This window comes from Patella vulgata, chromosome 1 (assembly GCF_932274485.2).
Source record: "Patella vulgata chromosome 1, xgPatVulg1.2, whole genome shotgun sequence".
Lineage (NCBI taxonomy): Eukaryota > Metazoa > Mollusca > Gastropoda > Patellidae > Patella > Patella vulgata.
In genome coordinates, this window is record NC_065879.2 from 77223170 (window position 1) to 77236765 (window position 13596).

The 13596-nt window shown below is 34.6% G+C and overlaps 1 protein-coding gene across 1 annotated transcript in view; it reads right to left on the bottom strand.

The window, feature by feature from the left end:
- Positions 1 to 13162, bottom strand: part of LOC126811045 (uncharacterized) — a 28963-nt gene extending 15801 nt beyond the window's left edge. Inside the window, exon 1 of the mRNA XM_056103508.1 lies at positions 12948 to 13162. Within this exon, the coding sequence (XP_055959483.1) occupies positions 12948 to 13043 (96 nt within the window). The 5' untranslated portion in view covers positions 13044 to 13162. The remainder of the gene's footprint in view (positions 1 to 12947) is intronic.
- Between the last annotated feature and the right edge of the window lie 434 nt (positions 13163 to 13596).

Sequence of the window (13596 nt, forward strand, 5' to 3'; positions counted from 1 at the left end):
ATCAAATTTGGCCTTTAAAATATTTTGATGCTGCTGACGTCACTATAAAGTTGATGTTTTATTGTGGTAAGTGGAAAACCATACTTATTATCATAACTACAACTCAATCATGTAACCATTGTTGGCAAATAATTAATATTTGTTGAGAATCATTAGATATTATTGTGATTCTATTGTCCGTACTTCATAATGGTCTGTCTAAATAGGAAATGAGTGTCATGTTTACAGATGTTTAATTTCCGGAGCAGCATTGAGTAATTAACAGAGATATGTATCTTTCTAATAGATTTCAAATTAACAGGATAAATGATATTATATACACTAATCATATTATAAACCAGTGGTTCTCAACCTTTTTTTTTGCCAACGGCATGGAACACATGAAAAAACAGCGGCACACCTGGCTAAATATATGAAAAATATTTGAATTTTGCAAAATAAAAACATGATAAGTTCAGACGGAATACAACTGTAGACAGAGACTAGTCATAGACACATAGAATGACTCAAACTAAATAACGAAATAACAGCTATGAACTTATCAGTAGACACCAGTGAATACTCAATTGGGATCACATGGGTTTTCAAATTTTCTTAGTGTGCCGTGAAAAATTTCACGGCACACTGGTTGAGAATCACTGTTATAAACTAAGGCCATATAAAAAAAATATTCTGTTTACAAGTAATCCTGCGTCACTTAAAGACGACAGCATGATCTGTTTTACTTTTAAAATTGATTATCGCACATAAATGTTTTACCTAGTTACAGGAAGTAGATGTACAAAAATATCTGGATGAATCCTGAAATGTGGCATAGGCTCATTTATCAAGTGCATAACCCTGACAATCATAAATGACACATGCGGCATAGACTCATTTATCAAGTACACAACCCTGACACTCCTATTCAACAACATGATAAATTAAATGTATAGTGCATTAAAATGTGGTGTTTATGAGAAGTTATTTAGCCCAGTTATGACCCTCTGACAAAATAAAAGAAACAAAAATAAAAACCTCCCTCCTGCCTCCGTTTTTTGTTAAGGATTGTCTCAGAACTAGCATACTTTTTTGTATGGCCTAACTACAATATTTAATAACAGACTGTCAACAACAAGATGTCTGTCATATTACAGGTAATATGATTTTGTTCTGTAGTAATTAACTCTGTAACAATATACAGGTCATTACTCTTTCTGTAAACAGAGAACTATCTACTATACTTCAAGAATAGATCTCTGTCCTAAATGGTCGCCATATACAACAATTAGTATATATACTGTTTTGTAATGCGGTCCTAAAACTCCTATACCCCCCGTTCGAATCTGTTATACACAAATTAATTAAACCTGTTATTAAACCTTTTCAATTTTATTAAATGAAAGCAGAATATATACTTCTCAAAATTCTTGAAATATACTTAGTGTTTTCGACTAAAATCGTTGATTTATGACATAAAATGTCGGTCAACTAGCTTAGTGTCTATTCTCAAGAGGGGCTAATTGTAGACAGTGTAAGTTTAGTATGGTTATTTTCACCTAATACGATTTCTGAAAGTCTACACTTCCTGTTACTGATATCTCAATCATACAAATCTCATTTATTTTTACAAACAAAGGACTCAGACATTGACAAAAGTAAATCCGGTATTATGGTGTAATTTGCTACTCCATCCGGTCTAATAATGAAGAGAAGCATTGTGCCATACAGTGTTCTATGATGGAAATTTTACATGTACACGGTGTACAGAGGACCTACATGTATGTTTAACGTCCCATTCGCACAACTAATCGCTGTTCCTAGAGAGGCCATCTCCATCCTGCATCACTTGAAAATACAGAGGAAATTTCTCAGAAATAAAATGGGGTTTAATGTCCTACTGTTCTGCTCCGACCGGGCTAATGAAGACGGGCATACGCCATACAGCTGTGTGCTATAAGGGAAATTTTGTCCAGACAGCGGTGCTACAGTCTACTCTTTTATTCAATTCCATCTGCCATGGGATCTTTTATGTGCACAGTCATCATTTAATTGATTGTTGTTGGTCAAAGTAACAGTAGTTTTCAGAACATTACAACTCACAGCTTAATCTAAGCTAATATTTACTCAGATTCATTATTGAACATTTAATTAAGAAACAAATTATTTTGGAAATCTTCAAAAAGAAATCAGAAAAAAAACATTGCAGAATCCAAGGAGGGGCCCTGAATCCTGTGGAGGTGCCCCCAAATCAGCGCCCATTTGACTCCAGTTTAAGGGCCCCTGTGTTCAATTGAAAGTCATATGAATTTTGAGCCGTGTGCCCCCCCGCGCATCATTCATTAGTCGCAAGCTAAGTTCTCATATTGTCTATGGATTTCTATGTTCGTGGGTTGTGTGTTCCCTCTGCACTTACTATTATGTATCCTAGTGACTATTTGTAGCTCAAGTGCCAATCTGGTTAAAACACAGATCCTATTTCGTTTTGTTTTTATAGTTCAAAATTTCGTTTTACTTGTCTTTACTACACTTGGATCTGGAAGAGTTGTTATTTAACTCATGTTCTGAATGGTGTCAGGGATAAGCCAATGAAACGGCCTGTTACGGCGAGCTTTAGGCGTGTTTTTCACGGAACTGTGGGTAATCCACTTGTAACATCAATGCTGATTGGTTAATCAAATGTCTGACGTCATAAGTTAGTCTTTTGAACCCTAACATGACCTATCGCTATAACTTGTCAGATCTTCATGTAGTGTAGGCTATCGAAAGTATAAAAAAACGAAACGAAATATAGATCTGTATTTCAATCAGATTGCTCAAGTGCGGATCGCGAATCACACGCCTTCCACCACCAGAGTCAGATTAAGATCTTGTGAGGCTAACAATTACAATTGAAATTGCAAACCATGGCTTTGAATAGTTTTTTTCAAACAAGTTCCAAAAAAATATTTTAATTCAGCATTTATAATTGAAATAACTTTTCACCCAATCTGTTACCAGGAAGTGGGTGGTTAAAAATAGCTGAACCATTGTCCAATTAGAATCCTTCATCTATTTCATAAATAAAATACTCTTTTTGCACAAAATATAAAATGCCTTCTTTAAAGTTCTAGTTCTATTATTATTATTTTAAATTTGTTTTTATTAAACAAAATACCAACATGATTAACAGCATTTAGAAATATTACAAGCCAACAGTGAGGCTGATGTCCCCCGCCCAAATCCCCAAATAAATAGATGACACATATTAATTAATCGAACATCTATTTTTTTCAAATGTATTGAGCAATCAAACTGATTATCAACTATACACTAAGTTTCATCACTCTCTATCAAGTAGAGTCAAAGTTATCTTGTCCCAAAGCTTAGTTTTAGCTTGATATGTTAATCATTGAAGTCAGTCAAGACAAACATCTAAACTCTACCTCAATTAGAAGCAGAGTTGTCAAGTTCCAAAGTCTTGACCAATCAAAATGCTTATTGCTCCTTAGCCTAAGCAGACAATTCTCATCATCGAACTTAGTCAAGGTATTGATGTAATGAAACTATACAACAAGTTTCATCACTCTCACTTAATTAGAACTAAAGTTACCGTGTCCCAAAGCATCAACCAATCAAATTGCTTATCTCTGTTTACCCTAAGCAGAAAATGCTCATTTTCGAACTCCATCAAGGCATTGACCTAATAAACACCTACACCAAGTTTGAACATTCCAGACAGACAGACGGACGAACCCATTTTAATAGTCCCCTGCTTTCTTCGAAAGGCGGGGGACAACTAAAGTTATCGTGTCCCAAAGCATCAACCAATCAAATTGCTTATCTCTGCTTACCCTAAGCAGAAAATGCTCATCTTCACACTCCATCAAGGCAAACACCTACACCAAGTTTAACATTCTAGGTCAATTAGACAGACAGACAAGCAGACGGACGAACCCATTTTAATAGTCCCCTGCTTTCTTCGAAAGGCGGGGGACAAAAAATAGTTTTCATTCTTTTCATGTCAAACATACACAAACATAAAATATATAAAAGAAGTTAGTAATGATATATGACTTGGAATCCTTCATCTATTTCAAAAATAAAATATTCTTTGTACGCAAAAAATAAAATGCCTTCTTTAAAGTTCTAGTTCTATTATTATTATTTTAAATTTGTTTTTATTAAACAAGAATACCAACATGATTAACAGCATTTAGAAATATTAAAAATAGTTTTGATTCTTTTCATGTCAAACAAACACAGACATAAAATATATAAAAGAAGTTAGTAATGACAAAAAAAATGTCAGTAAGCCTATATAATATATGACTAAGAAACACTTGGTTGCAATATCACCCTAGGTGAAAGTCCAAAGAAGAAAGAAGAAGAAAATCAGATTGTTTAATACATTATAGCAAAAAACATAATGAAGTTAGACACAAACTGGCAAACACAAAGTTCTCCAGAATTAACCAGAAGAATATCTGACATTGTAAATATCCATCAAATTAACTTAAGCATGAAGCACTGTACAATACAGGAAATTATGGAATTGTTGGGTTATATGGACGATTTTTGATAAAAGAAGATATATTCTGAGAAAAAAATAAAGAAGTGAGCAACATATATTTTCAACATTTTCTAACTGGCTGTAAACATACAAAGATAGGTTGCCAGGCAATGAAACATACGCCCACAGCAGCTAAATCGTCTGGGCAGTCAACAAGAGTTGTCGCATATTTTTACTTTTTTCGGTAATGAAACATATATAATACACTAAAATCTGATTAAGAGTAACAACTTATTAAAGTGCACATAAGATGGGTCTGGAAACTTTGAGATACGTGTAGCCAATGGTTACTATATCTACTTTATGGCAAGTTCACACCAATCTGATTGAAATTAATTCAGCTATCTTCACTCAAAGTTGCAAAAATAGACCTCCCGTAAAAACGACTTTGCCAATTATCGAAAACACTCTTAATCCCCCCCAGACGCCAGTGACGTCACAGTGACCGAATGCATATTCGGAATGTTTATTCCTTAATTACCTATATACAGCTGGCGTGTGTATTCATTAACGCTTGACTGACTCCTTAATCCCCTAATTAAATAAAACAATTGACTGCGGAATAATTTGTTTTGTAATTTAATTTAATTTAAGATCCTATTTAGAATTTGTTTTATAATGTCCCGCCCTCTCTTCTCACGACAGCGATTTTAAAACTCTACCATCGTGTGCAGTCCAAACGATTCGAAATATATTTCCGTCAGAAGAGTATTGTGGTTCTAATTTCCCCGAGTAATAGAGTACAGAAGTAAAAGATGTGGTCATGCAAAATGAATCATTAAAGTCAAACATGACTGAAACGTGATTTTTTAATGACGATCCGTAGCTCGATTTCCCGTAATCATCGTACGGCGTCTTTCTTTCTGCATGTGGAGTTGACTTCATTACTCTGAAATCGACGGTAAAAATATCTCAATATTATACGTTAGAATTAAGAGATTGTGAACGGTCATCTAACTATCTTTGTGTATTGATAAAGTGTACTGTCGTTAATATCTATCATTAATCAACCCGACAAAAGTTGCAGACATGGGGCCATAAATTTATTTACATATTGATGTAGATAATGATTAGCGTTGCATACACATGGGGTTATAAATTAATTTACAAGTAAACATGTTGGATTAAGAATGTTGATTAGGTTATTATTAGCCCGCCAGATCAAAGACATCACTATAGGTAGAACGTGTTAAAACTCCACGGACGAACGACACAAGTTACAGGGGAATTTTGCTGCAAACATTTCTCCACACCACAACTAATCGTTGAATCGTACATTACTCATCAGTTGTTTATAATTATTTTTTTTCCCCAATAATCAATTAGATTCGTTCACCGATGTTTTTGTAATAAAGTAGCCTCGTATTATTTGTTAATTGGCGTTTAGACAATATTTAAAGGACTTGATACGAAATCTGAATATAAATTATTCGATAGATAAACATTTGTGATAAGATTAGGTTATTGTCTAACATCGTTTAACTTCTTTATAAAAAAAGTATTTAACAATTACATTCACACTTTAATTGCTCACCAAACGGCATCAGGAACTTCAGTCACGATGATCACGTGTATTTGATATTCATGTCCATGAATCCCATGCAATTGTCGCTCCAAAATTTAACCTCAGTTATTACGGCCGTAGTATGCATAGCACCGTACACGGTAATAAGATTCCCAGCGTTGATTGGCTGCGAAATGACGGCGATCTATTGTTATGCATAGTTATTGAACAATTAAATATTCGCCATGAATTTCAAATGGAGTTACGATATAAATTGTTTGTGTATAGAAATGGTTATTATAATTATATATAGCCAATAATGAATATAACGACAAATTACTGGCACTATTTGTATTTCTCTGCTTATATAGAGATAGTTTGGGAAATCAAATATTATCCAAATTACCGGTAAATGGGCTAATTGCTTGGGTCGTCTTCATCTGTCACGTGACCTTTTTAAACAAAGGACGCTTAAATTGGTCTACGGCATGATAAAGCATTTTAAATTCACTCGAAAATACTCCAATCACAAAAAGTCTAATCTATAACAGTACAAGACGATAATTCGGTGATTATGATTAGGACAGTCACGAGTTAATTGGACCGTGATGTGTATGGAGATATACTGTACAGGTAGTGATATATTGTGTATAGATAATGTATATACTATGTGTAGTGCCTGTGATGTCACCAGCCAATCAACCGGATTAAGGTCGTAATTGAAAAATTGAAAAGCGTTTTTGCGTGTCAGATACTCAAACGTTAATAGCCGAATTAATTTTAATCAGATTGGCGTGAGCTTGCCGTAATGTGGATGTAGTAACTATTGGCTACACGTAGCGAAAAAAAAAATTGGCCATCTTATGTGGTCTTTATGTAATTATCAGAAAACATTAGAATTTGTTGGTTTTTTTTATAAAGTTCTGCCCCATGCTAATGTTTAGTATACGAAACATTTAATGTCATGGATTTAGCTGTTCAGTTATCAAAATTCATTGAAAATCAAGACTTTAAACTCTGTGTGTCAATCGGATGATAACTTTAGCCTCTAGAGCATCACAAGATTTTTCAAAGTGATCAAGGGCCACAACTATGGCAGTAATTATTGGAAATTGTTGAAAATCAATAGGATTCTTCGTCTCATGACCTCCAACACTGTGCATAAATTTAAAGTCAATTGGATAGTAGCTTTAGCCTCTAGAGTGTCACAATATTTTTCAAAGTGATCAAGGGCCATAACTATGGCAGTAATTATTGGAAATCATTGAAAATCAATAGGAATCTTCGTCTCATGACCTCAAACACTGCTTATAAATTTAAAGTCAAATGGATAGTAGCTTTAGCCTCTAGAGCGTCACAAGATTTTTCAAAGTGATCAACTCTGGCAGTAATTATCGGAAATCGCTGAAAATCAATAGGCTTCTTCTACTCATGACCTTAAACACTGTGTATAAATCTAAAGTCAATCGAATATTGACTTTGGTCTCTAGAGAGTCCACAAGATATTTTGAAGTGATCAAGGGCCATAACTCTGGCAGTAATTATCGGAAATTGCTTAAATTCAATAGGCTTCTTCGTCTCATGACCTTAAACACTGTGTATAAATTTAAAGTCAATCGGATATTAACTTTAGCCTCTAGAGCGTTCACAAGCAATTGTGGATGCCGGACAGGCGACGACAACATACGACCACATATCAATGTGGGTGTATAAAAAGTAATGCTGATACCATTAAAGCTACACTGTGTGATTATTCAGTACCATGCAAGGCAAAGAAAGTAGCATCAAAAGCAGAACAAAGTAAACGTCCGTGAAACGCAAAAACAAATCAAAAATCCTAAGACATATGAGTTGTGTCTGATATCTCAATAAAACAATATTTACTGCATGCTGTGTGTTTTAATTTTTATCATTGATGTTATCCACATGAAATGTAATTACGATATGTATGATAAAGTGAATCAACCCTATCAAAAGATTGGTTGGCATGAAACAGCTTTGATCTTCCATTGATTTTGTTTATTTTTCAGAACTATCAAAAACAAGCTGTTGCCATGCCAGATACACCCCATTTTGCAAGAGATGGACAAAGAACAATCTAAAAACATCCCGTCAGTATATCTCCATTGTCGCAAACAAGAATGACACATTTGTGTCCCATTTATCAAAATTTCAAATTCAGTATTTGGTTCACAGATAGACTGTTGAATGAAAATATATAACTGGCTTTGATGTATTCTATACAGGATTATTTTTATTTCCAAAGTGATTATATTATTTTTTTTATTTAGATGTGCTATGGCCGTGCAAATTTTGAAATTGTCTTGAATTCTTTCGTAGAAACGCAGGTCACCTTTCTAACTCTAATGCTCTATTTCCTGGCATTTTACACCTGTTAAAACAGATGTTATCTATTAACCATACATTATGCAAAAGCTAAATCTGCTTTTTGCATGTCTTATCTAAATGTTATCTAAATTATTAATTAGACATTAATTGACTTATCCAGACCATAAGCAACTCTCGATGTCATCGCTAACCTGCGATGTTTATTGGATTAGGTTTCCTGTTCGACTTCCATTCATGAATTAATCATGAAATGGATAATTGAGACTATGTTTTTTATTGTACCTACTTTAGTAATGATGATCGAGGCTATGCCAAAAATTCAATCGCTAAAATCTTGGCTCAGAGTGGATCAATTTGACTGAAATTTTAGCAAATTCCCTTTACATTATCTAGTTTTTAACAATTATAGTGAGAACTGCCAGCTCTTTATCAACTCTTCCATAATATATCTATAACTGTTTGCAGTAAATTAACACAAAACATATAAATCGACTTCATACAGCAATGCATCTTGGTTTAAGCTCTTACATACAGCGGTCGACTGGACTGTGTGCAAGGTTGGCATATCGTCTGCTACAGCACAGTATATATCGTCATTAAAACAACAAAGATAGGTTGCCAGGCAAGGAAACATACGCCCACAGCAGCTATATCGTCCGAGCAGTCAACAAGAGTTGTCGCATATTTTTACTTTTTTAGGTAATGAAACATTTATAATACATTAAAATCTGATTAAGAGTAACAACTCATTTAAGTAATTATCATAAAACCATTAGAATTTGTTTGGTTTTTATAAAGTTCTGCCCCATGCTAACGTTTAGTATACAAAACTTTTAACATCATGGATTTAGCTGTTCAAGTCATAAAGATTCATTGAAAATCAATATATTTGTTCGTCTCAAGACCTTAAACACTGTGTATAAATTGGATATTAACTCTAGCCTCTAGAGCGTCCACAAGAATTTTCAAAGTGATCAAGGGCCATAACTCTACCCTGGCAAAAATTATCAGAAATCGCTGAAAATCAATAGGTTTTTACCTCTCATGACCTTAAACACTGTGTATCAATTTAAAGCCAATCGGATATTAACTTTAGCCTCTAGAGGGCCCACAAGATTTTTTGAAGTGATCATGGGCCATAACTCTGGCAGTAATTATCGAAAATCGTTGAAAATCAATAGGCTTCTTCGTCTCATGACCTTAAACACTGTTAACTTGGACCTCTAGAGCGTCCACAAGATTTTTTGAAGTGATCAAGGGCCATAACTCCGACAGTAATTAGGCTTTTTCGTCTTATGACCTTAAACACTGTGTATAAATTTAAAGTCAATCAGATATTAACTTTAGCCTATAGAGCGTCCACAAGCAAATGGGGACGCCGGACCGACGGAAGGGGTGACAACAATACGACCACATTTCAATGTGGGCGTATAAAAAAATGATTTAGACATGATATAAAAGCACTGATTTGTTACGAATGCTATGTACAACTTATAACAAAAGTGGCGTTCAAGAATATGTCTTTCTATACCGAGAAAAATACTGAAAACCTCGTTTTCCCTAGCATTTACCACGTTTTTAAGACACATGAACAATACAGCCAGTCTTCCAGAGCTAAAAATAGACACCAGTAATACAGATTAAAACAGATCCTTTTTCGTTTCGTTTTTACAGTTCAAAATTTCGTTTTACTTGTCTTTACTACACTAGGATCTGGAAGAGTTGTTATCATTGACGTGTTCTGGCTGATGTGAGGGATTAGCCAATGAAACGGTCTGTTACGATAAGCTTTTGGCCTTTTGGTACATGGAACTGTGGGTAAACCACTAGAAACGTCACTGCTGATTAATTAATGTCTGACATCATGGGGTCAAAAGCTGCTCGCTTGACCCCTGCTGATGTGAACTCCCACTATAACTTGTCAGATCTTCATGTAGTGTAGGCCATCAAAAGTATAAAAAAACCGAAACGAAACATAGATCTGTATTTAATCAGATTGATTTATATATATACTATAGTGCTTGATTGTATATATATTCTTATGTGTTGAATGGTAGTTTTATAGTATTATATGCTTATTATTATTATTATTATTATTGTTCGATTTATATAGCGCTTCATTACACGTGAAGTGTTTCTAAGCGCATATCACAAACATATACTTCAAACACACAGAAACAATCAAAATCAGGAGAACATAATTAAACACAGCTGCCTGTTAGGCGCTATTATTCAAAGGTTTATATCCAACAAATCAACCGGCTAATCTCAATATTGAACTCAGTCGAGGTATTACCTGATGAACAGCTACACCAAGTAGAGTTCAAAAATAAAAACGAAGTTTAAAAGAATCAACTTCATTAACAAAAATTAAACAATCAAAAACTAAACAGATAAATCAAATTCAAACGAAACAAATAAAACAAAGAAAATGAAAAGGGCAGTTCGTTACCATTCTACATTAACAAAATAAAGGAAATCAACTTGTGAAAATTTTTTCAAAAAATAAGAGCAAAGTAACACTAATGTTAATAATTATCAAAAGGAACCAAGATCTTAATGATAAAAACATATATTTAAAGTTTCATCCAAATTGGATAAAAACTGTGGTCTCTAGAGGGTCCACAACCTTGATATACCATATTTATCTATTTCTTAATTAATTACAGGTATGTAAATTATTGTACCGGTAACCTAAATTTTATGAATATTGTTGTGATGTTATGACGATGTGCAATGCATATTGATATTGTGTTTACCAGTTTAAGATGAGTCAATAAAAATCTTTTCTTAAATATTTAGCACCCATGCCATTTAATTGGACGTACGGTATCCGAGACTTTGTTTAATATTATCATAGCAATCCAATAGTACATGTACCTATGCCTATTTAAAGATACATTCCTGTGTACAAACTGGGTGATTTATGGTATTATAATAGGACTAAACACATATTCAAACTAATTAATTTGTCATAATTTTGCTTCAAATCCTTCTCAAAACATTGTAATTTAGGCTAAATAAATCTTGTCAAAACATTCAAACATACGGTAGGCCTATACTGAAATGAAATAAAAAAAAATTCAAGTTTTAACAAAATCGGATAAAAATTGTGATCTCTATAGGGTCCACAACCTTGATATACCGTATTTTTACGATATTTGAGAACGAACGGCGGCCATTTTGACTGTCAATTTTGGGCCGATTTTCACGAAATTCGAACTCAGCCCTCCTTAGGGTGTAACGGTGATATAATAATAGGGTTTTTAAAATCGGATAAAAATTATGACCTCTATTGGGTCCACAAGCTAAAAACGCGATTTTTCGTACAATCAGGGGGCATAATTCAGGAAGTTACCGTCCGATATGCGCGAATATCGAAAGGAACAAAGATGTTATAAACTTACATTTCAAATATGAACAAAATCGAATTAAAATTGTGACCTCCATAGGGTCCACAACCTTGATATACCATATTTTTACGCTATTTGAGAACGAAGGGCGGCCATTTTGTCTGTCAGTTTTGGGCCGATTTTCACGAAATTCAAACTCAGCCGTCCTTAAGGTGTAACGATGATATAATGATACATTTTTTTAAATCAGATAAAAATTATGACCTCTATAGGGTCCACAAACTAAAAACGCGATTTTTCGTACAATCAGGGGCCATAATTCAGGAAGTTACGGTCCGATATGCGTGAATATCAAAAGGAACCGAGATCTCTGGGTTATAAACTTACGTTTCAAGTTTCAACAAAATTGGATAAAAATTGTGACCTCTATAGGGTCCACAACCTTGATATACCGTATTTTTACACTTATGTGTTGCATGATAGCTTTATAGTATTAAATCAGTGGTTCTCAACCCTTTTTTTGCCAACAGCACACTTTGGAACACATGGAAAAATAACGACATACACAAATGTCAAGACAGACGGCATACAACCGTAGACAGAGACAAGTCATAGACACATAGAACGACAAACTAAATAAAGAAAAACACAGCCATAAAAAAACTAATCAGTATACACCAGTGAATACCCAATTTGGATCACATGGTTTTTCGCATTTTCTTTATGTGCCGTTCAAAATTTCGCGGCACACTTACTCTTATGAAGATCTCACGGCACAATGGTTGAGCAATGAGCATCAGTACAGCTGCTTGGTCAGTTGGTGTGATGTGAGTTTAACTGTCTGAATTTATTTACACCCCTTGACCCATGCGGCCATCTAGGCGTATAGTGGGTAGGGATATCTAGATAGATACGATAGGTAATAATAGAGACCCATTGTGTTAATTGGGAGAGACCCCATTTTTACTTCACTAGGCCTAATAAAATATCAGCGAAGAATCTGATCTGAATGAGACAGGTCCAAATCTGCCGATTACCGCCTTTAATGGTATAAAATGGAAATAAAATGGGGGGGGGGGGGTATAATTTCGTGTTTTTAATGTCGAAGACTTTGGATGACATTGAGTTTCACGAAAAAAAGTGAAAGTAGCTCTGTAAAAAAAAAAAACACACATCCGCTACACTTTCTCGTTATTGACGACAAAAATACCTTTTTAGACTTTTTGATTTTGTTTTCGATGGCGCCATTCTGTTCAGCAGTTTCTTCTTTCTTGAGGTCAAGTACCTTTCGACGACGTGATGCCATTATTATTCAAAATTCAATAGAAAAACTTCCTTCGAGTTTTCAATGTTTACAATTTACAAATTATGGAAGATCCACGTGGGTTAAATTTCCGTCATGCGCACAACGGCATAGCATTTGTCCAGTTAGTAAATGTGTAACCTAGATAAAATTATCATTTGTCTTGTTTGTAAATACATGTATATATCTATTATTTGTCATACGATATCTGTTCATATTGTATACTGTCCTTTATGAACAAGGGGGGATTGGATGGCTGAATGGTTAGCGTGCGCGCGCTGTATCATAATAAAGTCTGTCATTGAGTCGACTGTCGACAGTGGCGTGGTTTCGAATCCCCGGTTGTACATACGTGGCAAGGAGTAGGGTCGCCTGTCCAACCTCGTGGGTTTTCTCCGGGTTTTCTCCGGGTCCTCCGGTTTCCTCCCACTGCTAAAGACCCCTACGCGCAAGCGAATTATGTAAATAAAATTAAACCATATGTTAGTCCCGAAATGACCTAGTTTGTGTCGAGTGGACGTTAACCCCATTTCTCTCTCTCTCTCCCTTAATGGAC